The sequence below is a fragment of the Mustela nigripes genome, chromosome 3, assembly GCF_022355385.1.
Source record: "Mustela nigripes isolate SB6536 chromosome 3, MUSNIG.SB6536, whole genome shotgun sequence".
Lineage (NCBI taxonomy): Eukaryota > Metazoa > Chordata > Mammalia > Carnivora > Mustelidae > Mustela > Mustela nigripes.
Window position 1 is genome coordinate 56,509,979 of NC_081559.1, and position 27,826 is coordinate 56,537,804.

The 27,826-nt window shown below is 39.4% G+C and overlaps 1 protein-coding gene across 4 annotated transcripts in view; it reads right to left on the reverse strand.

Annotated features, from left to right (window-relative positions):
• ITGB6 (integrin subunit beta 6) overlaps positions 1 to 27,826 on the reverse strand; it is a 126,304-nt gene that overhangs the window by 3,964 nt on the left and 94,514 nt on the right. For 3 of the 4 annotated variants that reach the window (XM_059394054.1, XM_059394052.1, XM_059394055.1), the window contains 6 exons: positions 23,070 to 23,204; positions 22,437 to 22,854; positions 17,554 to 17,776; positions 14,978 to 15,075; positions 10,050 to 10,169; positions 4,265 to 4,431 (listed from right to left, as the gene is read on the reverse strand). In XM_059394054.1, the coding sequence (XP_059250037.1) occupies positions 4,265 to 4,431; positions 10,050 to 10,169; positions 14,978 to 15,075; positions 17,554 to 17,776; positions 22,437 to 22,854; positions 23,070 to 23,204 (1,161 nt within the window). Of the gene's footprint in view, positions 1 to 875; positions 1,410 to 4,264; positions 4,432 to 10,049; positions 10,170 to 14,977; positions 15,076 to 17,553; positions 17,777 to 22,436; positions 22,855 to 23,069; positions 23,205 to 27,826 lie in introns of those variants that run through there. The other variant, XM_059394053.1, reaches the window with a different exon arrangement.

Genomic DNA, 27,826 nt, shown 5'->3' on the forward strand with positions numbered 1-27,826 from the left:
ATAATTCTGAGCACGCTCTAGTCCTTATTTAGTCCTGCTGCTATAAGAACTTGGAATTGGAGAGTGATGTGGTCTTAAATGCTGGTGGAGTCTCATTTGGAAACAAAAATCATGTATGGATTCTATTAAGGTTAAAAATACAAGCTATACAGGGCGCCTGGGTGGCTTAGTGGGTAAAGTCTTCTACCTTCAGCTTGGGTTGTGGTCCCAGGGTCCTGGGATTGAGCCCTGCATTGGACTCTACTTGGTGGAGGACCTGTTTCCCTTCCTCTCTCTCTGCCTGCCTCTGCCTGGTTGTGATCTCTGTCTGTCAAATAAATAAATAAATAAATCTTAAAAAAAAAATAAAGACTACAAGCTATTAAGTTTAAGTTGGTTACGGAAAAATAAAGGACTCAATTGAAGAGGAAAAATGGCAAAAATAAGTGCAGGCTGGGGATGATAAGTAGAGCATTGTCTGGGAGGAAGGGGGAAACTTAGGGAAGAGAAAAAAAAAATACTCTGGAAGAGTAAATGGGCTGTAAGCAGGGCCAGCTTAGCTCGTCATAAGACAAGGAACTCTTGTGGGCCCTATCCCGTATCATGTCAAACATATTATGATGTTTGACATGACATGGCACCTGTGTGGCTCAGTCAGTTGAGGGTCCAACTCTTGGTTGCAGCTCAGGTCATGATCTCAGGGTTGTGAGATTGAGCCCTGCATATGGTTCTGTACTCAGTGTGGAATCTGCTTGGTATTCTCTCCCTCCCCTCGCCCTGCCCCTCTCCTCATGCTGTCTCTCTTCTCTCTCTCAAACAAAAAACAAACAAACATATTAAAATGCATCACATTCCACACTAAGTATGCACTATAAAGGAGTTGACTTAAGTTGTAATTGACTGAATACATGATGTTATTTTGTAGACATTCAGTTGAATATTAATTTTGATTGTGCAGTTTTCATTCTGTATCTTGAAGCAACTTTATTCAAGTCTACAATATTTAGGGGCATCTCTTGCAAAGCTAGTTGTAGGGCCCGGACATGGTAATTGGGGGCGATGGATGAAGCAGACGCCGCTGTAGTAGGAGTATAAGGTGGGGCTTTAAAGGTGGAGAAAGAGCAAGTACATATTGCTGGGAGGCAGTCATGTTTCCTGCCCTCAGCTGGTGATCAGAACTCACGAGAAGAAGCTCAGAGCAGGTTTTGTTTGCAGGAAAAAGCATGGCAATGTCTAATACTGTCTCCTCTAGTGCCCTGTGGGTGAAAACGTCTCTACAGAGGATTTCCAGCTGAGATATAGGCTTGGGTCTCCTTTTCCCATGGGTCTGAAGTCTTTCACTCTTTAGACAAGGTTCGGGTGCCCCCTGATTTGAGGTGACCAGGCTGATTTCCCCAGGAGTCCGGGGGTGCTAATTTAGGCTGTAGATTCTGTAAATGCAATGGCACATTTTTAGAGCTTAAAAAAGTGGTAATAAGAAAGCTCGCTGTCATGACCCACAGCTCTCTTAATGATTGCCTAACTGCCAAATACAGACCTGATTCGCTGAGTACAGTACAAAAATCAATCCATGACTGCAAGAAATGTCAGACTGAACATTTTTTGCCTCTGGTTAATGATGTGTCATCCTAGAAAAAATGTCTACTCAAAGATGAATTTAAATATCTTCCCTTTGTGTTTTCATAAAGAATATGGATGGGGAGGTTATTTTTACAAGTATAATAAAAGGTAAGCTTTCTTTATAGATATGATGAAATGTTTCAAGGGGTAAGAAACAAAGCTCTTTCTTGTCCTGAGCTCTGTCACTTTTGGAGTCCAATGGAGGCCTGTGGGTCAGGAGACCCAACGATTCCTACCAACCCTGGAGGTCCCCTGGGGTTTGAAGACCAGTCAAATTCAGTTCTTCAGGAAGAAACAGGTTTTAAATTAAAAATGGAATCAAGTTGAGGACCCCAAAAATAGATGTACTGAATAACATTTTTAATAGGATGTATTAGTGAAATTTGAATTGAATTATTTGAATTAAACCTCTTTTGCATCCAAGTGAATAATTATTACCCAGTTATTATGTAGTCAAGAACATCAAATATTTGTTATTCAAAAAAACTCAATTTAACAAGGGAATAATATTTTTCATTTATGATTTTTATCTGTTTAATGCCTATTTTTAATTCCATTTTAGATGAAGAAACAGTAAAAATTCAGCATTTGAATTTCAGTCATGTTCTACATCCTGAGGGAAAACAATGCATGTTTTAGGGAAATTAACTGTTAATTAAAATGTTATTTTAAAGATATTAATCATTTGCCAGTATTCATGCCTTTGTATGGGAACATTAAAATGTGCTGGTTAGATACACATCACATCATTGCCGAAATACTTGTTTGCAGAACACCTGCTTATTATTTCTAGGAGAGTCAAGGCTGTGCTTGGAAGAGGCTGCAGTTCAGTTTTCAGCTCCACTATGGACCAATCATTTGGGAAGTCTCTTATCTTCTATGAGCCTCAGTTTCCTTACATTGAAAATGGGATTACTCAAACTATTTCACAGGGCTGGCATTGTTCAACCAACTACTGCCATATGGTTCTTTGTGCCAACTTAACTATATTTTTTTGTCTGATTGCCCTTTTTGACCATTGCCAGGCATTTTCTTGAGAGCTGGTGAGAGTTAAAAACATCCATGGCCAGGAGATTGGTTGAAGTTAACTGACCCAGCACTCTAGCCTTATAATACCATGTTCTAAGTCAGCAAACAAAACTATCAGGTTACATTTTCCTTGTTATGTATGGGTAAGTTATAATCTCATTGCAAGTTCAAATTTACTTTCCTAAAGGGTCTTATTTAATTATGAAAAATTCATACATACACAAAAGAAGAGGAAAGCTGTATAACAAACTTCTCTAGATTCCTCAGCCAGATTCAACAATTATCAAGATTTTGCCACATTCACTTCACTATCCTTTGTTCTCCTTTGGTTGAATTATTTCAAAGCAAACCTACTCTTCATTTCCTTTCACTCCAAAATATGGGTATTTTCTAACAAAATCATCATGCCACTATTTTACCTAATCAGATTAATCATAATTCCTAGCTATCATTCTAATACCCAGTCTATATTATCCTTCCTAGAGTTGTCCAAGAAATGTATTTTTATAGTTGGGCTGTTCAAATTAGAATCAAAACAAGATCCATGCGCTGAATTTGCTTGTGTGTCTAAAGGCATTTTTAACAGGAAGATGAAGTAGATGAAAATTTTCACTGTCCAATGCCCTGTGCCATATGTTGGGGTTACTTCAAAATAACTGTATAAGATATAGATGTCTCTCATCAAGACAAATTTATCCAAAAGAGAAATTCTATGTGCTTTAAGAACTGAAGATATCACTATATACTTAGAAGAAAAAAGTGTTAATATCCATTTATTTGGGCAGATGAACTCAAAGGAACATTGTGTTTTTCTATATTTTCTCCAGTGAAATCACTGTATTTAGAATCAGCAATGTAAGATAATTGCTTTTAGAGAGCTGGGCACACCATTAGAGACAGAAAGATGAAATTAAAACCATGAAATTGTTTCTATGGCCCTCCAGAAATGTAATTATCTGTCCTGTGGAAAAGAAACACAGAAAATTGGAGTCCTGTTTTGTGTTTGTCTACTGTGAAGAGGAGAAACATAAATTATATCTATGGAGTACACATAAATAATGGTTGACACTTGTTAGGTATTTTTCAGGTAGCTCTTTAAAATTTGTTATTCAGAGGAACTAACTGGATGGTATTTAAAAAGTCTTCTCAATTTGGAATGGTGACCTATTATAAGTAATGAGTATCTCTATGGAAATTGGCATGAACCACCATGCTACTCACAAACATTATTCCTTTGGCTATAACACAACCGATTTATGGAGGCATTTAGATACAGCACCTATGCTTTATCAAATGGAGCCTGAATGCTCCTCTTGGTGATGAAGATTAAATGTATTTCCTTGATGTCCCTAAGCAGCTTATAAGGAGCTTCATGAGACTCTTCAGAGTGGGGGAAATCCCCACTGCACTGAGAAAAATGCCTGCTCTGAGCACTATCAAGCTCCCAGATAATGGACGGAGGTTCCTTTGTCCTCAAAGCAGAAAATAAACCATAGCTGTTAGGGATGCAGTGAAAGGGGTAGGGGAAGAACAAGACATTCTCACTCTCTATTAGAGCGGAAGAAAGCTGACATCTATCTCTTCCACAAGTCACTTTCTCCCCTGGACAAGGAATAGCCCCTAAGGGTTTACATACCGTTTGCCACTTGGCCTTAGACCGTTCTGCTTCAAATTTGGCAACTTCTTTACGATCATGAAATGATACCAGCAGCTTCCAAATGCAAAGTAGGACGACCCCAATGAGAAGAATAGCCAGTGAAACCCCTAACATAATCATGGGAATGTTTGGGGGCCTTGGACAGTCTGTGGAAACAAAGAAAATTATATTAAGAAGATGGTGTAATTGGGGTATCTGGGTGGCTCAGTGGGTTGAACATCCAGCTTTTGCTCTTAACTCAGGTCTTGATCCCAGGGCTGTAAGTCCAAGCCCTGGGCCTCCCAAGTTCAAGGCCTGGGCCTCCCAGCATGGAGCCTTAAAAACTTCACTTAAAAAAAAAAAAAAAAAGGATAGATGGTCAAATAAATCTTGTGATGTAGAGAAAACATTTCTCATTTAATTTCCAACCACATGTTTTTCTGATAGAAGGAAATAGTAACATGTTTCATTTTGCTGTATTTAAAAAAAATGAGTTACTTGTTGAAGGAAAGTCCTATTAGTCCTACAAAGGAGAACAAAAGATAGAGTTTGGTTATTTAAGGCAAATGGATATATACTTGACCCAAAAAGAGTTAGGATCCAAGAATGAGGATTAATGCACGGTATATACAAAGGGCCGTGAAAAAGACTGCAGTTTAATAACAAAAATGGTCTTTTCTGGGGACATGACAATCGAAATGAAATGCGTACGTGTGTGTTCATTCACACACACACACACACACACACACACGATGTTACTTTTTCATGGATTTCCTTGAAACATGAACTGTCTAGGAGGTTATATTCAAACTTATATAAAACCCACCCTCCTAAGAAGTTTACTACTTGCTGCTGCTTCTTTTTTCTTTTTTCTTTTTTTTAATAGGCAGACGACAATGACGACTTTTAGTTTTGTTTTAATGTTAATCAGTGCTCTGGTGTCCTGGGAATTTCCTGGACTGGGGTCAGGAGAGGTGGGTTCAGTTGCCCTCTGATGTATAGTAGCCGTCTGATATACAACAATTCCCCTGATCTCTCTGAGCCCCGGGATCCTCAACCATCAAACAAAGGTGTGGGACCTCAGCAATCCCTTAACTTCCCTGAGGATAAGACCGTGCAAATGCTCATGCTTATTAAACTCACAGCTTTCTAGATCCCTCCCCAGAGACTGTGATTCAGTGGGTCTTAGATGGAGCCACAGATATTTTTTATTATTAACAGTATCCCAAGGGATTCTTATTTTCGGGGAAGTTTGGGAAACTAGATGTTCTGTAGAGTCCTTTCAACTGGAACATTCTCTGAAATGTTATTTTGACTCTATTGATGATATTAATATAATTTCACAATTATACAGTGCCTTCCCTCACTGACAGCAGAATGACTAATAATTCTTGCAATATTCCTGGGAGACGATACATTTCTTAATGAAACATTATAATTAAGCTCTCCCCTTGCTTTCATGAGAAAAAAAAAATCCCACATAAAAATTATCATTAAATATCTGCCTCCCTCTGCAAGTAGTGAGGCAAATCTGTGGTATCTGGGGAGGAAATGAATCATGCTTAGTTTATCCTAACTCTCATTGCCTTTAGATATTTAATAAGGAGAGTTATACACACAGGACTAGTCATGCTTCTTTCAAGGTAAGGATCTATAACTGATCTGATTTTGAGCAGGACTAATGACCCCACAACAGCATGATGCCTGGCCTCACACACTTCTGTTCTTTGGATTAAAAAAAAAAATGTAAGGAGATTATGCAGAAATAAGTAAAGGAGCAAATGAAGTAGTTACTATAGTATAAAGATTCAAAGACTGTTTCCAGCATAGCAAATGAATCATGGCTGCTTTTACGAGGTTAGCAACAGTCCTGCAAAGAAAGTGGCAGGCATATGTCAGTGAGAATATATACTGGCTACATCTTTGAAGACTAAATGTCTGGGGTGGGGTGTAGCATGTTCTTGTGGAAAGCAAGATGAAGCTTGCTAAGACCCTGCAGCCAGAATGTGAATTAGGAGGGCTCCCTGGTAAAGAATAAATAAAGGAGGAACAGGCATAACCTGGCAGAGATAATTTTTAAGAACTTAGTGTCATTATACATTTATACATTGATAATATATTACACATTAAAATATTCTACATTTCTTAAGAAAAGATTTTGACCCAAGTACCAGAGCAGGTATTACACAATAGAAACGTCTACTGTTTACACTGTTTAGTATTTCCTGAGATGCTCAGACTGACGACATATTTCTAGGTGGGAGAAGAGGACCAGGGTGCTATGTTGCCTGTGGAGTCCTGGCCAGTGCTAGCTAGTTCTCGGGTCCTGAGTCCCTGAGCTGCCAATCTGCCATCTCTCTCACATGTGGATATTGAGCACAGAAATGTGACTTTTCCAAATTAGGTTGTGTGCTAAGTATGAAATACATATTGATTGTGAAGACTTAGTATGGAAAAAAACAAAGCATCTCAATAATTTATTTATTACATGCTAAATGGCAATATTTTGGATAGAATGGACTGAATAAAACATTACTAAAATCCATATCACCAGATTCTTACTTTTTAGTGAGATTACTAGAAAATTTAAAATTACATGTGTGGTTTGCTTAACATTTCTATGCTGCTGATCCAACATGTTTTCCGGAGCCAGGAATTTATTATGACCATACAGCCAGTGGGAGGCAGTATAGCACAGTAGTTAAGAGCATGGACTCCCAGTCAGCCGGCCAGATCTCCCCAGCCAGCACTGGTACTTAATTACTGCTAGACCAACATATTTTTAAACTTCTTTTTGCCTCAATTTCCTTATCTGTAAAATGGAAATAATAGCAACACTTGCTTTACATGGTCGTAATATGGAGGATGCTAAAAGAATTAATGCATGTAAAGCACATAGAATGATACCTGGCATATGACATTAGTAAGAGCACAATGAATGAGAGCTGCTATTATTATTATTATTATTATTATTATTATTATTACAACAACTATAGTCTTCCTCCTTTTCTATCCTCAAGACTTCAAGGGCCTGGAACCTCCATGTTGGGACCTGTGGGTATGACATCCACACCCACATCTCTGCCAGGAAGGCTCCCAGCTGTCATTCTTTGACTGTGGCTCTTAGGAATGTGGCCCTTCTCCTCTGAAAATTCTTCCAGGTGTAAGAAAAAAGACGGCCAAAGCTCTCCCTACAGCCACACACACCCTGATGGTGACTGTTCATTTGGTTTCTTTTAAAATTTGTTTGAAGGACCCCGGGAATCCTTAGCCTTCACTTTCTCTTTCCTATCCTTGAGTCTGATGGGCTACCCTGGGATTCTCTGGTCTGAGCGCTGTGAGAAGGGCCTACAGATTCTAGGACAGGCTGGCTCTGTCTTCAGGGCCCCTGGAAGCTTGGGGCCTACCTATAAACAGGGATAAGCCTCCTTGGAGCTATAAGGTGACTCCCCTTAAGCTTTGGGAAGGTAATTTTCCTTTCGCTTTCCCCTACTACAAAAGCATAGGGAGAATAAAAAGCCCTAATAAAAAGTCATCAGAGAGTCTGAGTGCTTTCAGAAGGATGGCATGTTTATGTGCCACTCAGATTGTGTGGAAGCACCAAAACAAACACACAAACAAAAAAATGACCAACAGTTCAGGAACAAGGAGGCCCTTATCGGCTAAAAGCATCTTTCTCTTTCACGCCCAAATAAAGGTAAAAATAAAAAATAAAAATAAAAACAAAACCAACCAGATACAAAAGCCCCTGAATTAAAAATAGTTCTAGTTCATTTTTGTTGTTTGGAACTCATTTTTCCAGTGGAATCCATGGGACAGCTGGGTGGCTCACTGGGTTAAGCCTCTGCCTTCAGCTCGGGTCATGATCTCAGGGTCCTGGGATTAAGCCCCACATTAGGCTCTCTGCTCCGCAGGGAGCCTGCTTCTCCCAGCCGCTCTGCCTACTTGCGATCTCTCTCTCTCTGTCAAATAAATAATCTAAAAAAAAAAAAAAGTTCTACAAAGGAATCCATATTAAAAGGAATGGCTTTGATTTCAGGAGAACTTGCTAAATCTACTGCCACTGTCAAAGAGGGTTGGAGGGTGTAGTTCCAAGAATCTGACCTTATAAAACACGTAATGAGGAGGCGGGTTTTTTATATTAGGTAACTCTTCCTTGTACAGCAGGAATCACCTTAAATTTCCTTAACTAATGGCCTGTACAATGCATTGTATATATGCATTTCAAAGAAGTTGATTTATATGAGATTTTCAAGATCCAGTCTCCGGGTGCACTCTGTCCACCGAGCTGCAAGGCCAAGATCACAATCAACCCCTTGTATCTTGTATCGTGCTGACTTCTACGTCTCCTTCACCCTCAACACTGCAGTGTGGTATTTTTCTAATCATATTTTCTTGGTTGATTTATAATGTCTTGAACTTACGTTTTGGTTACTTTAGTCTTGCTTTGGTTTTTACACTCTTTAGTGATGGCAGCTTGATACTCTTGGCTTTAAATTCAGGACTTAATATTTTGTTGGCACATTGATAAGCAAGCATGCACAACAAAACACTCCTGCCTGCTAGCCTGCCCTTGCTGCTATTGTCTGGGGCAGAACCAGGCTCCAAGCTTCTGGGGAGAGGAGGAGGAGGTTGCTGACAGGGTCTAGAGAGATCTGATTTAATGCAGCTGTCATTTCTGCCAGAAGGATTTAGGAACACATCACTAATTAAAGACAGAAAAGAGGCACCAGTGAATATCTAAGAACACAGCCAGGGAAGTCTTGAAGCCATCTGTAGCAGAATAGTATTAAAATGTCAAGTCCTTGGGGCTCCGGGGTGGTTCAGTTGGTTAAGAGTCTGCCTTCGGCTCAGGCTGTGATCTTGGGGACCTAGGTAGGATGCAGCAGGCTTTCTGCTCAGTGGGAAGTCTGCTTCTCCCTCTCCCTCTGCTCCTTCCCACCCCCAACTTGTGCTTGCTCTCTCCCGTTCTCTCAATAAAAAAATAATAAAAATGCCAATAAAAAATGCAGAGTCCTGGGCCACACATCACACCTGCTTACTCAGGATAGACAGGATGCAAGTGTTTTATCAAGCTCCCCAGGTAAGTCTGATACTCACTAAAATTTCAAACTTCTCAAGAGAAGTACCTTTCCCACAATTTTCTGTTCTATCCGATATAAACTTCTCTCTCTCCTTCGCTGAAGATGAGATTTTTATTTGCGAGCTACCCAAGCCCCAAGCAAACTCCATGAGGTGGTATGGATGAAAACCCACAGAAGACACAGAGTCCTTTTATGTATGGATTACTTCCTTCCTTCCTCACCTGCTGCTTCCTGTCTCTTCTGACTTGATGTCCCATTACTGGCACATACTGGCAATGCGTATCATTCTATTTAATCCTTAGAATCTTATAGATGAGGAAATAGAGACTCAGAGGCAAGTATCTTCCAGAATGTTATCAGGATTTGAGCCAAGGTTTGCCTGATGCAAATCTCATTCTTTCAGACTGTTAGGCTCCCTTCTGCTAGCCTTTCCTAAAGATATACCTTATGCTTATATTGGATTTAATCAGTGCATCTTTCTACAAACCATCAGCCAGCTTTAGAGGTGATCATGACTGGTACAAATACATTTTGTTATGTGGGCTAAGAAAGAGACATTGGAACATATCAAACCTTTCAATAGGTCTATTTAAATCACTGGGAAAATTCTGGAAATGTCCTTCTTGGAAAGTATTTCTTGTTGTTTCCTCCTCTCCCATGTAGTATCACTTACCATTGACAATGGAAGGCATGCCACCCACCTTTCTCAGTGATGCTGTGAATGATGCTTTTCCCTTCATTATCTGTAGTTATTAGGAATGTAATAAGACATTCATTTTCTCCTTGCAGAGAACAGGGAACAGAACCATCCTTTGAAAAATCTGCAGATAAAGGAGTCATTCATTAGATTAAATGAGATTCCAAAAGAGATTATTTTCAAAGCATAGTGGTGTTGAGTTTTAATATGCAAATAGGAATCTCTAACACTGCAGAATAGGAATAGAAAAACACAGGATTTTCCCCACCACCTGAAGTTTTAGTTTCTATTCATGTTCCAGAAGAACAGTTCCAGGTGTGCTCAGTCAGGACTGACCATCAAATGCACCTATCAAACTGATGGGGGCCAGGATTTCAATAGTGAAAGTACTTGAAGGCAGGTGTGCCTAGTTGTTTTGGGAATAGAATGGCCCTGATTATGGTGATGAGGTGGCTGTATGTTCCCCTTACCTTAGAGCATCTGGGAGGAAACCTAGATTACATTTCAGAAAAAGACTCCGCAGCCCAAACTGATACTGATACTTCTAAGGGGGCCTTTCCCACAGTCAAGATTGCTGGCCATGTATTGTCACAATAGTAAATATCAATTAATATCAGAAAATGGACATTGAAATGTTATGTACTCAGGGACTGGGAGGATGAAAGTAAGCCCCAGTCTAAAAGGAATCCAGCTGACAGTTTGCCTACCATTCGGTATAGCCTCTTTGCTAATTAAAAAAAAAAACCCACAAACATAATCCAGTTTTCCTCACATCTTTTTCAAATAGAAATGTTTTTTTATGGGGCTTATTCAAGAGACAGAAAATGAATGTCACTACAGAAATTGAAAATATAGTAAAATGGTCCATCTGAGATGTTAGAATTTTTAGTGGTCTGGTACCTATGCCAGAATTATGTAGCATTTTCCAAATTAAAAAAAAAAAATTTGCTTAAAATTCTCCTATCTTCTAAGTTGAAGACTTTGTAATGATACTGTTACACCTTTTTTTTGGTCAATGAAACACTTTTTTCAGAACCTGTAAACAGAACAACTGTTGGCTCTTAACCTAAAATTTTGACATATGATCCAATATTAGTGATTTATGACCCCGGGGGTCAAAATATTGAAACTTGGATTGTCCCAGATAATCTTGGACATACTCTTGCTAGACCTATAATTTTCTCATTAGCTTAAATATAAAAGTTTTAATAAAACTTTTAATTTTAAAAGTTCTAATAAAACACATACAGAATCTGTATGTTTCTTTGATTCTAACAAAGAAAAAGTAAATAATATGCTATTTCTCATTCAACAATGTGGTAGCCACAGAAAGAAGAATGTTGAGTTGTTTTTGCATTTTATTTATAAGATTAAAAAATGTGTGTCAGGGTCTCTGAGAAGAATGTCTGTATTAGCTATGAAAAAAGGGACTAGTAAAACATTTAGCATTTTGGAGAGGATTTCAAATGATTTAAGTGAAGAAATTGCTTATGAATTCACTAGAAGCATCTATTTACATAGGACTATTAGGAAATCTAATTCTAAATCATTCTCATCTGGTCATTCCCAAATGTTTATGATTATCTAAATCACCTGAGATTTTTTTCAAATAAGGATTCCAGGGACCCTCCTGGGTATCTGATTTGAGAGGGCAGTGGTATGTACAGGAGCTTGTATTTTAGTGAGTTAACAGTATTTTTAATAAGGTGATCGGATTATGACATTCAGGAACCTCTGGGCAATAGTAGATCAGTGATATTTGTGTTATTTCGTGTGTATGTCATATGATAGCACTGCATATATAATCATACTTTGGTCATTTTTAGATGGCCTTTACCACATATCCTCCTACCACACTGCTCAATTAACTAGGATTCATGAAGTCTTGGAGAATATGCCTTTTCTTATTGGTGAAATTTTCTCCCTCCCTCTCCCTCTCTCCCATGACAGCACACCCACTCTGTTCCTCTCAAGCTTACTTACTGGAACACTTTGTTCTCAGGTAGAAAATACATAGGTAGTTTATAACACTCCTTTCAGTAATATTAATCCTGCTTTTTAATTTTATTTTAAATAGCTATACTGAAGTGCAAAGAGACTTAATTTACTTCTCCAGGATTATGACCTTTGGGTCATGACTCCCTTCTTGCTTTAATGACTTCACCACTCTTTTTCATGACTGTTATGACTCTAGATTTAGCCAGTTTTGTCATGTTTGAGTATTAAAATGGTATTATTGAATGTGCAGTGAAAGAGTCCAGGTTGTGCTGGAGATTTGCATAATTAGCTGCTAAGGTTTTCTTTTGTTGGTCATTAAGGAATGGACCTTTCTTTTTTACCCTCCTTTATGAGTGCCAGCAGTGCTGCCCTAGAATAATACAATGAAAATAAGATCTCAGGTAGTCCATGAAATTATACTTAGGAAAGGAAGAAATGTGAGAGTGGGGTGAAGAGGCTGGCATCTAGGAAGGTCCAGGAAGGCTACAGAAATAGAAACCATGTACGTGCAACCACAGAATTATAACAACTGTGTGTTTAAGACCTGTGCTCTGGGGACGAGTCAGGAGTTCTCATGGGAAATGGTTTCCCAAAGAGAAGAAAAGGATTCTGTGGTCAAGGAAGTTTGGGAATCCTTCCTTATGCCTCTCCTGAAAATTCCTGAAGATACATGTAATGTAATATCCATGATTTTTCAGGAGTCCCGTGAAATAAACAAAAAGCTTAGCTGCCCATTTCCGAAACTGATATGACCATGGGTGCTGTTTTCCATCTAACATTTTCAGAACTAGTGTTCCATTGAACACACTTTGAGTAATAATGTTGTGAGTACATGAGTTTTGGGGCAAATTAAAAAGTGACTTTCGGTAAAATGGAATGAGTAAAGTTAAACCACGTCTTTAGAGATGCTCACTGAAGTCTCCACAGCACAGCTGAGGAATAACGTCTTTGGATTATGAAATTATGCTATTTTACTTCACTCTCCATGTCCTTGTTGGGGGGAAGGATGGGCTGATAAGAGTCGCTTTGCAAGACCAAATATGTGATGGTAATTTCAAGGCGATGTGATCAATGTCATAACTGAGTGAGTAACTTGAGATAGCGCTTATAAAAATCCTCATTGAAAAAGTGACTTTTTAATTCATAGACTTATAAGTATATTTTTTTCTCTCAAATTCAGCAAGGTTAATGCTTTAAATGATATTAGGAATCCAGTTACCCTTTTCAGTTTCTAAGTTAGAAATAGTTGTATTTCCCTATTTTGAAGATAATTTACTCAGTTACACAAAAAGAATCATGCAAATATTTTAAATGCCCCTTGAGACCCAGTATTCCTCTCAAATCCAAGCATTTATGATAATCTCCTCAGAAAACTGTGTATTTAACTATAGTAACTCTCTGTTCAATACTTACCATGTTTCCAAGGTTTACTCCTCTTTCCCTACCCAACCCCCCAACATATCAAATTTCTCATGCTGCCTGTGAATGGAGTTCTAGTCATTTGCAGGGCATTTTCTGCAATTTTTAGCCATTTCTTAGAAATACTTGGTAAATATCTCAACGGCCATGAAATGAAGCCCGAGGATATGCTTTGACTTTGAACTAGTTACTAATGTGGACAGTCCACAAATGCTACTTTCCTCCGTGCTTTTACTGCCTCCTACTTTCAGTATTAGTGTCAGGCACACACCATCTTGCCTAATTTATGTTATTTGGGACATCTATCTTTAGTCACCAAAAAAAGCACAGCCGAGGGGTCTTTTGAACACTGATCATGCTTCTCCATACAGGGTCATTCAACTGTGCACAGTCAGAAATCTCAAATTTGAAACAATGTAGGTAATATTCAAAACAATATAAATGCTGCTAACTTATTCCACTTTGGAAGTGGATTAATTTCTCTATTCCATGTCTGTTTCTTCAAGATACACATCTTGGAGTGTCATAAATTGTCTTGATTTTGCCCTGTGCCTGAGATATGTCTTGGTAACGTCTCATGTGTGTAGAGCAGCCATTCTACCTGAGCCACACGAGAATGCAGAGGTTGGGATAATGGAAAAATAACCCCCGCAGCCTGTTCCTTGAGGAGGAGCTAGTCATCTTCTTCACAGATTATTTTTTAAGTGGCTTTCCCAGCTAAAATACAACCGATTTAAATATTCGAGATGGCATTTTGCCACTAAAAAGAATCTGAGTTTAAGTCATTAAATCTTAAAATGACAAGTGAGAGAAAGCAAGAGCAGAATTTGGTTAGCAGATCAAGGTCACAAGCCCTTCTTGTATTTGGGGGGTGAGCGACAGGGAGTTAAGAGTGGAAGTTGATAGTAAAAGCACATATAAAGGAGCGGAGGGAAAATGTCCATGAACCAGAACCTGCCTAGTATCTCAGGGCTGCTGTCTGGAAACCCATCTGACACTTCACCTTGTCCTATCCGGAAATATGGCAATTGGATGATAAAGGCTGATTTCAGGTTTAGGGGTTAAAATTTAGCTATTTTAAAATTTTTCTTCTCTTATAATTATACACATATATATATGTATGTATGTGTGTGTATGTATATATATATATACACACATATATATATATATAATGCCCTGTGCCTGAGATATGTCTTAGTGTGTGTATATATATATATATATATATATATATATACACACACATACATACATTCTGGAGTTCTGTACAATTGCATTTGTTAAACAAAGGTGAACTTGCCAACAGAGCTGAAGTCAAATAGAATCGCTAGGACTTTAAATTGTTTGTATCCCAAACCATCACGTTTTTAGTCTTATGGGATGCATTTACTCTTAAAAACTAATGTTGAACCAGTGCCTTGGTTCAAATGAGGTCAAGCTACTGAAAAGCCCTTCACAGAGTTCCTGTCTCTCAAGAACAATGTAAAGGAAAAGAAAGCGATTTAAGACAAGTCTAACCTTCTGCTTCACTGATGGTCGCACCGGCTAGTTTGCATTTGTCAACACATTCTTCTCGGGCCTGGCCATCTGCAGACAGGTAGCATTCAATGCAGCTCCTGTGAATGTTATCCAGTAGCGTTTATCAGTTCATGTTAGTGGAAAACAGATATGCAGCTGGGGTATTGCTTTACTGCTGTTACTGTGATTCGTGCTATAGGAGTGTCTCATAGAGAGCGCTGCCTTTTGTTACTTTGAGAAAGATATTTGGGTGATGTTCAAGAGGAAATTGCCTTATTCTGATTCCCTTTAATAATCAGTGTTTTGTGAGCCAGGCTTGATAATAGCTACTATCCTCATTTATTTATAATGATTGCTTCTGATTGGTTAAATAACAAACAAACAAATAAAAACCCCCCAACAATAAGATACACTGATTTTGGTATTTGATTTAATTGTTTGATTCATTTTACGTTCTCATGAGAAGGGTTTATGCTCCTAAAATATGATCAGTGACTAAACAAAGTTTGAATTTCCTAACAGAAGTGGTCTGTATTTTAACAAGAACTGTAAGATTTCATACATGTCATGAATGACTATTTTAAAGATTCACTTGTCTGTAACTATTTTGAATGAGTCCAAGCCTTATAGGGGTATTTTCAACAGCTGAGGTTACAACTTGGATCCAATTAATGCAGGCTTTTGAATAAACAATCGCTACTTACAGAAAATTACAGAAAAGTGTATTTCTGAAAACAGCCTTGTAAGAATTAAGCTTCTCTAATGATGTCTATACAGCAAAGTAAAACTCAGACTCTGAATTAATCTTATGCTGAAAAATCACTTCACAACCAGTCTCTGTTTGGAGTAACCCAAAACAGCAAAAGTTTTCCCAGGTATCATCCTGCCCCTCTCTTCCCCAGGCCATGGAAATGCATATTCTTTTAAGTACTGGAAACATTCCCCCCCCCTGCCCCGCCCATGCTTCACCCCAGGCTTCCCCCAGTCGCAGTCGAAATTGCCCTGCCCTAGGCAAGCCTTCCCGAACCCTTACTGGTTAGTTCTCTTGCCCTGGAAGCCTCTGCGTTCCTTTGTAGGAAGGGTTGAGGAGCAGCAGTCTACGTGGGAGTGGGGGATAGAAGTCTTGGCTGGAATTGCCTTTGCATTTCAAGTATATTGCATTTATCTAGGTTATATATTTACTTAGAATGGCTTCGCAGGGGGCTGCTAGACACTGTGGAAATCCTTAAAACCTTCTACCCTTTGATGCATCTCAATGATATCTGCCCAAGCTAGTGTGGTAGCCCTGCCATATGGTGCCACAGCACCCTTTATATCCCTTGTTGTAACTGTCAGCTCAGATATTGTTCTAATTGCTTTAAATAATGTCTGTCTTTCCCGCTAGATTCTTAGCACCTGTGATGGCAGGAACTGTAACTGTTTCAGTCATCACTATATGCCCTTGGCCTAACACAATTTCCGGTGAATAGTAGGTACTTAATACCCATTTGATAAGTGAATGTATGAATGAATAAATGGAAGAATGGACTCATCTCAAAGCTAACCTAAGTACCAAGGCAATTACCTGATTCCTCAAACTTAAACTACCTTGACTGTTAACTTCATATTTTATAACCTACATTTTAAATTGAATCACATTTACAGAGAAGATTAATAGATAAATAATGGAAGAAACACCTCAAAAGGACATTTTACATTTAATTCCATTCAAGTAAGTCTAACCATGTCCCCACACTTCTCTTGGTGTATGTCCAGACACAATGACAGAGGACTTTTGACACCTGAGTGGTGAGGAACCACTGAGTGAATATTGATTTTCTTACTTTATGTACACTGGAAATGCAAATGTCACCATGTTGGGTATAGAGTTAATGAAACTATGAACTGCTTAAGCATGTTTGCTGCATAATACATTATACACTGCAATGTCAAAACACGGCCTATTTAGAGACTTGTTTCACTTGACCTAGAAATGTTGCCCCCACTTTCACTGAGAAGTTAGCTACTAACCAGAGAAATAGTGTTTTACTGGAAAAAAAAAAGGGTTTTGTTGTCATTGCTGTTCATATGGTATAAAGAAAAAACCCACACACAATAGTTGTGTAGAATGACAACCAAAGACAGGTGCCAAAGAGCATGAGCAGTACAGAAGAGGGAAGAAATGGAAATCCATGATCCTCTTTCTGCCTTTTTGCTTCCATGAGTCTATAGAGAGGAATGAATCAAGGTCAGGCTCTAAACTTCTAGATAAGGAAGAAGCTTGTCTGTTTCCCCTAAAAAGGCACCGAGTGTGAGTGCCATCAGTCTCCCTCCGTGGCATTCCTTCTGTGTGGCAGGTATTGTAAGTGAAAGGCCATCTGATGTTATCAGTGTGGGACCTCAGCTCAGCTTCCCCAGGATTGCCTCTAGGAGAAATGCGACATTGTGGTCCTGGATAATGAGGGCAAAGAAAGAGGCAAGGGAGACATGGACGCTCCAGGCTGAGGATCACAGGGTCTTGGTGGCTTTGTGCGTTTGGGTGGATGCTCCCAGAACAAACCCACCAAAAGCAACACGGAGGGAAGTTGAGACATTACCGTTTAGAGTTACAGGGATCGCCACAGGTGGGACAACGCTCGCAGGTCGGTCCAGAGGCTCCGGGATTCGTGCAAACACATTTGCCACAGACGCAGTCTCCTCGCCCACTGCAGGGCACCCCGTCCTCCGAGAGGCAAGACTCCGTGCTGGTGGTGCAGTTACAGTACTCACCCGCCCAGCCGGGTCTGCACACGCATTCGCCACAGTCACACACGCCGTTATCTGCAAAACAAATGCCCCGCGATGCTTAGGGCCACGGCTACTTCAGATGAGGTGGGGAGGGATATCTTTTCCCTTTGCCTTTAAACACTTCAGAAAGACTGAAGGAGAAAAATGAGAAAAAAGTGAGTGTGTGGGGGCTAGGAGGAGTTATATTTTATGGAACGAATGTTGCTAAGTGTGTATATTTATTGATCTGGTCTCTTAACTGAAGACCAATCTGATTACCTGATGTTATATCAAAAAGAATTTATGGGCAGATGAAATAATCTACAAGCCTATAAGAGCAACTTGTGTGTGTGTGTGTGTGTGTATTTAAATTGTTTTTACAATTTTTTTGTTTTTAATTAAGGTGCCATAAGATAGAGATGCAGCACAGACCTGGGGAATGCCTTCCTTCTACATCATTTAAGCCGAGTGATCATAAAAGCCTCATCTACCAAATAGAGGGAATAAAATCTTACAGCAGTTGTGGTCAGATGAGATAATGTGTAAATCTTCTAGTTTTGCGTTCACCAATTAGATGTCCTACAGGCATATAGTGAATGCTTAATAAATTCATTTATTTAAGAAACTTTAATTGAGCATATATCATGTGCCAAAGATTGCATTAGGCATGAAGATACGAAATTAAATAAGGTCACTGAGCTTATAGTCTAGAGTAGGAGACAGGCAAATAAATACTACCAGTAATAAATACAGTCCAGTGCCTTAAGTGTTATGCAAACAGTGGGAGAGTTTCCAAATTAGACCAGAGATTTGGGGATGTTTCCAAAGGAGGTGATGCTTGAGCTGAATTTGGATGCTACAGATGGAAGACAGAGGAGGGTTACATGCATTTTAAACCAAGAAAAAAAGCACAGGTAAATGTCAGAAGTCTGTAATCTTGTGACCCGCTTAATACCCACAGTGGATTCGTATAGATAGAGTCAAAGGTGCATATGAGCTGTGGCCGGACGGCAGGATGGCGGGAGTGGGGGTTGGAAGGGTCAACAGAAAGCTAGAAATCACATCATGAAAAGCTTTATGGGCTAAAGAAAGACCTGTTATCCTGAAAGTTATGGAATTTTAAGTAGAGACCTCAACAAATAGCTGTGTGCCTAGAAATATCCTGGCATCTGTAGAGAGGGTCAAACTGAGACAGGAAAACTGGTGAGGGGGTTTTGTTGCAGCAAATGAGGCAAGAAGATCTGAGGTCCTAAGTGGTGCCAGTGGAAATGGAGAGGAAAGAGGTGCTCAGTGGCTGGGGCAGCTTTTGACTGACCTGGAATGGAAGCCTCCAATTCACGCTTACTGGTTTATCCCCAGTGCCTGGCACGGAGCTTAATTGTTGAACAAATAGGTTGTTCTGAAGCGGAGGAAGAAGAGCAGCTTTGGGTAGGGAAGATGTCGAGTTCAGTTTTGGCTCTACTGAGTTCTGAGGGGCCTATGGGACATCCTAGTAGGCAGAGATGTATGTGTGTGTGTGTGTGTGTGTGTGTGTGTGTATGAAAAGAAAGACCAAAAGGTTTGGGTTTGGGATCCATCAGAGATAGATGGCAGGTAAAGCTGTTGTGGATCCGGTTATGTAGAGAAAGCAGAGGGGAAAAGCCCTGAAGAGCATCAGCATTGAAAATGTGATCAGAGAGGGGCGTCGGGGTGACTGCTGGCTCGGGCCCTGCATCAAGTCCTGCTTCGAGCTCCCTGCTCAGTGGGCAGTTTTCTTCTCCCTCTCCCTTTGCTTGTGTACCCTCTCTCTCAAATAAGTAAATCTTTAAAAAAATGTGATCAGAGAGAAGGATCTTACCAGGGAGACTGAGAGGTAGGAGAGCAAGGAGAGCAAAGCTGCAGAAACCTAGGGCAGAGGCAGCTTGAAGGAGGCGGTGCATGGAAACTTGCTGCAGACAGAGCCCATTAAGTTATCCTCTAAAATACAATTGTTATTTGTCTCTCCCTCAGCATAAAGGGGAACCTTTTTCTCAATTTCTATATTGAAGGCAGAAATTTAGAGAACTCTTCCAAGAGCTCCTGTTAGAATTTAGAAACCCTTCTTTCTGTGGGCTTTCCAGAACCATCTACCATATCACTGCTAATTGATATCCACAAGGAACCATTTATGAAGTACCTGTTTGTATAACCACAACCACAAAAACAAGAGCAAAACCTCCACAATGGCTGCATGTAGAAACAAGATGATAACCAAGGATCAAGACAAAAATTGTCAGGCTCTTTTCAGAGGGATAGGTCTCTCTGGAATACCATTGACTGATAACTGTAAGTGTATAATGGCAGGAAGTATTTTCTGTAATGCCATCTGCCTGTTTCCCATCTCTTAAAAATCAAAATATAGAAGACCAATGGAATCTGGGCAGGCAAGGAATAAATCAATGGAGCCCTATATCTGTATTTACAGATGGATGAAAAAAGCTACATGAAAAAGAACATTGTGGTAATAGGCCTTCTGAGAAGTGGTGCACTGCAGAGCAAATTAGTTGTTGCAGAAGTGAGATCTGCATGAGAAGGAAAGCAGGAGTGTATACTGGCCTTTGTTACAAACAACAGAGTGTCTGTCCACAAGGCCAGGCACAGATTTTATCCTTGCACTAAGCAGGATGCCAGGCACATAGTAGGTATTCCATAACTATTTGTTGAATTTGAATAATAGTACTTCCTTTTATTAAACCATTTTTTATCTTTTTTTTCTTTTGAGTAGGCTCTACGTCCATTGTGGAGCCCAACTCAAGGCTTGAACTCATGACCCTGAGATCAAACCTGAACTGAGATCAAGAGTCTGAAGTTTTATTAACTGAGCCACCCAGGTGCCCCCACTATGCATTTTCAAAAAGAAAGTTACTAATAATACAGTGACATCCTTTGTGATGAAAAACAGTAATAATTGAGATAGTAAGGTACTCTCAATATGAAGGAAATTGGCATTAGGGAAGTTTTCTGCATCCAACTGAGGAAATAATTGTTTTCTAAATAGAACTTCTCTAGCAATCAATGTTTCTGATATAAAGAGAGGCCCTATTATCAGACCTCCCAAACTACAATGCAGAGACCAAGTCAGTCCTTTCTGAGTGCATTTCCATTTGCACACATGGCACCAAGTAAAGTCAAAGACCATCCACAAACCGGAAGAACTATGTTGCTGAGCACAGTTCAGTGATTACACTGCTCTAGACTTCTTGGATCTAAGATTTAAAGGGTGAAATATAGGTGGGGGTTGGACTACTATCCTATTGTATTAGATTACAGGTAGAATTTTTTCTGAAAGGTGTTTTTGAATGTTTTGGGCACATATTTTATTAAAAGATTTTTTATTAAAGATGCAATCTGGGACTCTGCCAAGCATATTCATTTCAAGATGTGGAGACAGCCTCTGGCTTTGGGCTCTGTCCTGTCTACATCTTATGAGAAGAGAACTGATGTGGTTTTGGACACACACCCATTAAATAAGGAAATAGACCTCCGATGAAAGGGGGGAGAAACGTGTCTCGATCCAGACAGACCCTAAATTTTTCACTCTCTGGGGAGAAGAAAGAAGGCAACCTCAGAGGAACTTGTTGGTAGCGAGAGCCGCTGCAAAGAAATGAAATGGAGGTGCGCTTCTAAGTGCATCACAGCGTGTTCAAAGAGCTCGGAATTCTTTGAGGCTTCTCATCTCAGGCCTTTTTTTCCTGAAAATCAGTCTCTTTTATATGTTCCTGACTCTGTGGTCTGAAAACATAACTTTCTTAGTTTTCTTTAAAGATAATGGCTTTCTGTTTTGAAAAGCTGCCTGCTCACACACTGTGAAAAAGGGAGACATTGGGAGCTTAAATTCAGCAGTGAGTTAATATTCCTGTTGTAACGCAAATTTATATCATTTTAAAGCCCATGAATGCGTTTGCAATTCTAACGCAGATAGATTATACTTATACTTAAATATATGGATATATATCAGAATGATTTTTATGACAGTCATAGTATATGCAACATATTCTTAAACTACAGTGATTCTCCATATGCAAAGGATTTTAAAACATGTATTTTTCTATGTAAACATGTTCTTGAGCTTAAAAATATTCCAAGCAGTGCTTCATTTTTACACTTTCCATAGCCTTCACATATCCTTTTTCATCTTTATTATACCCAGTGCCTAATCTAGTATCTGTCATATAATAGGTATTCAATAAATATTTGTGGAATGAATGAAGGCCCTGGAAGTTCATTTAGTGTTTCTGTGTCCCTTGTCCTTGGCAATATGTTCCTTAAGCAGCCTAGCTTTTTATTTTTCCAAAGTAATAGGCATTTAAGCGTTTAAGAGTTGGGTAAAATACCCAGAAGCCTGATCGAGAAAAGTCTGGAAGATAATGGAGTCCAGATTACAGGTAATTTTGTGGAGTCTGGGTAATAACCAAAGAGTAGGTGTTTCCATTTTTTGCTTTCTAAATTCTGACGGAAATAACAATAAAGATGTAAGTTGAATTGGCAGAGATCTTGCCCCAAGAGATTGTGAGAGCCAGAGAAAATGCAAGTGAAGATCACTTACCTTTGGTCTAGAGATTAACCCACTCCCTTGATCAGCAAATATGTATTGAGCACCTGCTCTGCCCAGACCACTGTGGAAAGTGCAAGGGATGTAAAGCCCCTTTTGACACTTGCCCACTTACCATGTGAGGTGGATTTAGACAACGCCTACCTCCACAGAGCAATCCTTTGTGCCTCACGCAGGAGAAGTTGTCACACTGGCAGAAGGGCCCATAAATGTTTCCATAGGGAGACAGGTGGCAGATGCACTGCCCACAGAAGCAGTCACCTCTTCCACTGCAGGAGGGGTGATCCGGGGCCTCTTTGCAGGACTCCGTGCTCAGTGCGTCCTCCCCACACTCACAGTGAGGACCCATGTGGCCAGGGTTGCAGGCGCACACCCCACACTGGAAGGAACCGTTTCCATTGTGGCATTTGGAGCTGTTCACCTCCACTTCTTTCTGACAGTCACATTTGCATTCCGGACTGACAAGTATTTCAAGGGCGTCCCCCAGCCCCACAGGCTTTATGATAATGTGCCTGTTTCTTCTCTCACAGTTTGGTATACTCACAGTCACGTTAAATGTAGCCTGGAAAAGAAAATACCAATTATCTTCTTCCATCCACCAAAATACATAGGAAGAAACAAAGTTGCATGGGGATCAGCTTTGTCAAAATCATTTATTAGGACATTTTTGAAATCGCTTTTGAAATTCTTAAAAGGAAAAATCTATCTTCGGAGCAACAAGGGAACTTCTGACTTACCTGAATATTTTTTCAGACAATCTATTGACCCTATACTTACTGTGTTTCCCACCTTCATGTGAGAGCATTTCTTTTGGTGTGGGAAGAGGGCCCCATTGTTACAGATGGCTGTGAAAGATAGGTTGAGTCCTTCTGTGTCTCCTAATACTTCCAGTTCCACCTCAGACCTCAGTTCCTTTAGTTAGGACATAAAGATTTAAAATTACAACAAGAAAATACAACCAGAGGAATCTGTGAATCCTGTTCATTAAACTGCAAATGAATAAAATGAAATCGGGGTTAAAAGAAATTCACCATACCATCAATCAAGCAAGATAGCCAGCAAGACACACACACACACACACACACACACACGCACACATAGTGCACATATACACACCATGTTTTATTGAGTCTAAGAAGCCATCAATTATAAATTACACAATTATTTTATGACAATGACATTATGACAAAATATCTCATGATCATTCTGTGCAACATATGAATCAATCCTATTAGTCTATCATGGCTTTGAAAATTATTTTACCCATTCCAGGGGGATTTGGCAAATTCTCCAGCCCTGAGTAGCATTGCTTAGCATCTAAAGGCATTTTTTTTTTTTTTTTTTTGCTTGTATCTCAGTAACACAATATAACAACAGCTTTCTTTACTTGTAAGTATCATCATTTCTTAGGTCCCATAAAGCAGCTGGTTCTGCTTTGCCAAGAATGCCGAATTAAAGTCATTCCTTTGACAATGAATATTTGCTTCACTGATATCGAATTTATACCCGCTGCTCTGTTTTGGTACATTGCTGCATATACAACAACTTTTCATTTCAATATCAAATCATAGTGCAATCTTTTTGAAAATATTTAAAAATGGCAATTATGCTCAACACCTATAGCACCAATAGTGTACTTAACAAATTGAGGTGACAACAACATAGAGAGTTAGGGCCAATTTCATATATTTGCAGGCAATGAATACTACATTGTGACTTCTACCCCGCATTTGTAAGACACCATTAATCATAAAACATCCCAATTTTAGAGATATTAAATGTGGGAGAAACTGTTCCTCAAAATCAATATTGGAATTTATTATGTACCCATTGTACATTTAATGTAGACTTGGGTCTGGAGAATGAGTTTAAGATAGGATTTCTGCCCTCAAGATGATTATCATTTTGATGAGAAAAAAAACAAATAAGATGGCACCAAGTAGAGCAGTCAACTTACAGGTCAATGAATGTACCATTAGGTTTAAAAAATTGTGTCATACAGACGCAAGTTTGGGATAGTTCAGAAAAGAGTGGTCAGTGAAGGCTAAAGTATTAGAAGTCCTTAATGGCTATGTTGGATGTGGATCTGTGGACAGGATGACAATGGTGTCTTGGGGGAAGGGACCAGGAGAGAGAAAGCCCAGTCCCCGAGGATATATAATGGGGAAAATTGGGGCTTAGATCCAGCCCAGACTCCTGCTGTGCTGGGAGACACCATACAACAAAGAGTCTTGAAGTTTGCAGAGATGACTTTAGACCTGTGGGAATCATTCCCTATAGCTTTAAAGTAGGGGTCCAATCCGCTGAAAATACAGCTGCAAGGAAGTTGTCAGGGAGGTGTGTGCAGGACAGACTTTCGGTCTGTCAGACTTCCAGGTGAGGAGTTAAGTAGACTGGAGTCAAGAAAGATGGGGTGTTGTATCCACCGTAGCCTGAGGCACAGGGATCAGGCACCTGGGGTGCTTCGTAAATGGGATGACATAGATTGAAGAGAGAAGGACTAGATATGAAATATCTAGGTTATGACAGGGGAGAGATAAGGGCAAGGCTTTCATGGGGGAAGATTGTCAGGGAAAACGGAAGAAAGATTTATTTGTTATGGGGAAATCTAGTGTTATTACGTAGACTTTGTCTGTTCCTCTTTCTTTTATAAAATAAAAGTCTGTATTTGGAGGAAAAAATGATGAGAAATGAAAGCAATAAAACAATAAAAATAAATCGTAAGACACTATAAGTTGAGTAATACTTCAGTACATCTAAGATTTGAGTCCCTATCCTCCTTGAATTTTAAAAGCATATTCAGCTTCAGATTTTCCTTAACTATAATTTTGCCAACAGCTTAGTAAGATGACCCTATTTTCCTCCAAATTCTAAGTTGCTGACTAAATTCTAAGTCATTCTTCTTCTCTGCTTTTACATTTGCCCCATATCATCACTCCTTCAGTAGGTGGACATAAGGCTGATTTTTTAAAATATGGTCTTGATCAGCGATTGAAGTGTCATTTCTCAGTCATAAAGATGATTTCTTTCATGTCTTAAGATTTCAAATTCTGCAAATTTAGCATTAAAATTTACTTTTTTTTTTTTTTAAGATTTTATTTATTTATTTGAGAGAGAATGAGTGAGAGAGAGCATGAGAGAGGAGAAGGTCAGAGGGAGAAACAGACTCCCCAAGGAGCTGGGAGCCCAATGCGGGACTTGATCCTGGAAGTCCGGGGTCGTGACCTGAGCCGAAGGTAGTTGCTCAACCAACGAAGCCACCCAGGTGCCCTAAAATTTACTCTTTAAATCTGTTTCAACTAGTTACATTATAAGTTTATTTATCCAGAAAATATTCATTGACTTTGATGATGTGCCAAACACTGGCCCAGGTGCTTGGGAAGCAAAACCCACAAAGATAGCTGATCTTTTGTAGTTTATATGCCAGTGTGAAAAGTCAGAGAGGAAACAATATAATACATAAGAAAATTATGTAGCATGCCAAGAGGTGATAAATGCTATGTAAAACATTAGGGTGGGAAAATGAGGATTAAGAGACTGTGTGTAGGGGTGTAGTCTGCGATTTTAAAAAAATTAATTAGAGTAGGATTCAGTGAGAATCCAGTAGGAAGGTTACATTTTGAGGAAGTGAGGAATCAGCATGCAGATATCTGTCGAAAGAGTGGTTTAGGAAAAGGGTACAGTCAGTGCAAAGGCCCTAAGGCCAGAGTATGTCTGACTTGCTCTGGAAACAGAATAGCCAGGAGTCTAGAGTTGTTTTACTGTATCAATTCTCTGATGGAGTAATAGAAGGTGAAGTCACAGAGGTAATGGGTGGAGGAGAACAGATCTGGTAGGGTCCTTGTAGGTGGTTGTAAAGAATGTGGCAATTATTCTACATAAAATGAGAAAACAATTAGGGGTATGTATAAAAGAGTGTTATGACCTTACTTAATATTTTTAAAGGAAAAGGCTGGTGTGTGCATATGATTTGTGTGTGTTTTGTTGTTGTTGTTGCTTGTTTTTTGAACAGAATGTAGGAAACCAAAGGTGGAAACGAGAAATAGCATTTAGGAGGCTTTTGCAGTCATTCAAGTGAGTAAAAATGGTGGCTCCCATCAGGATGAAGGCAGTAGAGGCAGTGTCAGGATCAAATTATAAGCAATTTTGAAGGCAGAACCAGCATGATTTTCTGATGGATTAAATATGCATGATAAGAAAAAGAGGAGAGTCAAAGATCAGTACAAGCTTTTTGGCCCTACCAACATGAAGCATGGGATTACCATGAATTGAGAAGGAGAAAACTACTGGTGAAGTATGTGTAGGAGCATCCAGGTTATCCTCCTAAATTGCCAACTAAGATATCAACTGATTTCCCAGACATCTGCACTTGGATCTCTCCTAGAGAAATATATATAGCTTGATTGCTGGGCAGCATCGAGGGTCTTCCTGAGGTCCATGATCATGAATTTAAAGCACAATTGTAGGTTTTTCCCTTCCTGTTCAGCTGTGCAGGATAAATAGATAGTTGGGATTAACCAGGACCAGGACTGGCCAAGCAACCCCAGTGGAGCCGTAAAGGGCATGGGAGGTGAGGGTGTTTCTACAGAATGATCGTAATGGTTGAATTTAAACTGGGGGCCCAGGCACAAGAGGACATCAAGCGGGTGAGGAACTGAAAAGAGAAGGTAGGGTCACTTGAATAAAAAGAGAGAGAGAGAGTAGGGTCAACTCATTGAAGATCCTGATGGGTTGGAAGAAATACTAGGGGAACTAGTATTTCTACTAGTTCCTAGTCACTACTAGGAGAGTGAGATGAAAAAGTAGGAAGTGGTGGGCAGGGATTGGATTGTACGAAGCTGAGATTATAGAGAAGTCTCTTAGCAACAACAAAGTTTAAGGTATGACAAAAGAGGGGGACAAGGTCATTTTAGAAGAGTTCAAGAAACAGAAGCCAGGGTACAAGAAGGAATATGTGTATACTGAAACTGAAATCATCAGGAGGTAAAGCAGGAGTAACGTTAGAGGCGGTGGCTCTAAGAGTCAGGAGCAAAAGAAGTGAGGGATAAGACCTGCATGTCTGTGAATTTGAAATTAGGAAGAGTGGGTGATGTAATCTGACCAAAATAAGGGAAATCTTAACACTGATATAATTGGAATATCATCTTGCAGATTTGGCCAGGAATATTTTCATGTGAATTTCTCAAAGAAAGGACATAAATGTTTATATGTATATTTCATCCAATCATTCACTCATTTATCGAGCATCTACTATGAGCCAGACAAAACAAAACAAACCTAGTCACTTCCCTTCTGGAGCTTAAATGCTACTAGGAGAGCTTGCCAGGGGGAGCACTGATATTTTAGTATCTTTTATTACATGGTTAAGAAAGGAAGAAAATTAGGGAATGATGGTCAAATTAATACACATCTGGTATTTAAGGGTTTTAATGTCAATATGTCATTGTAAAACACTGAGCTGAAATTCATAGCCACTAATTATAAACAAACATTGTCTACCTCTGCCCCATCAGAAGTTAGTCAGAAGTATTTTC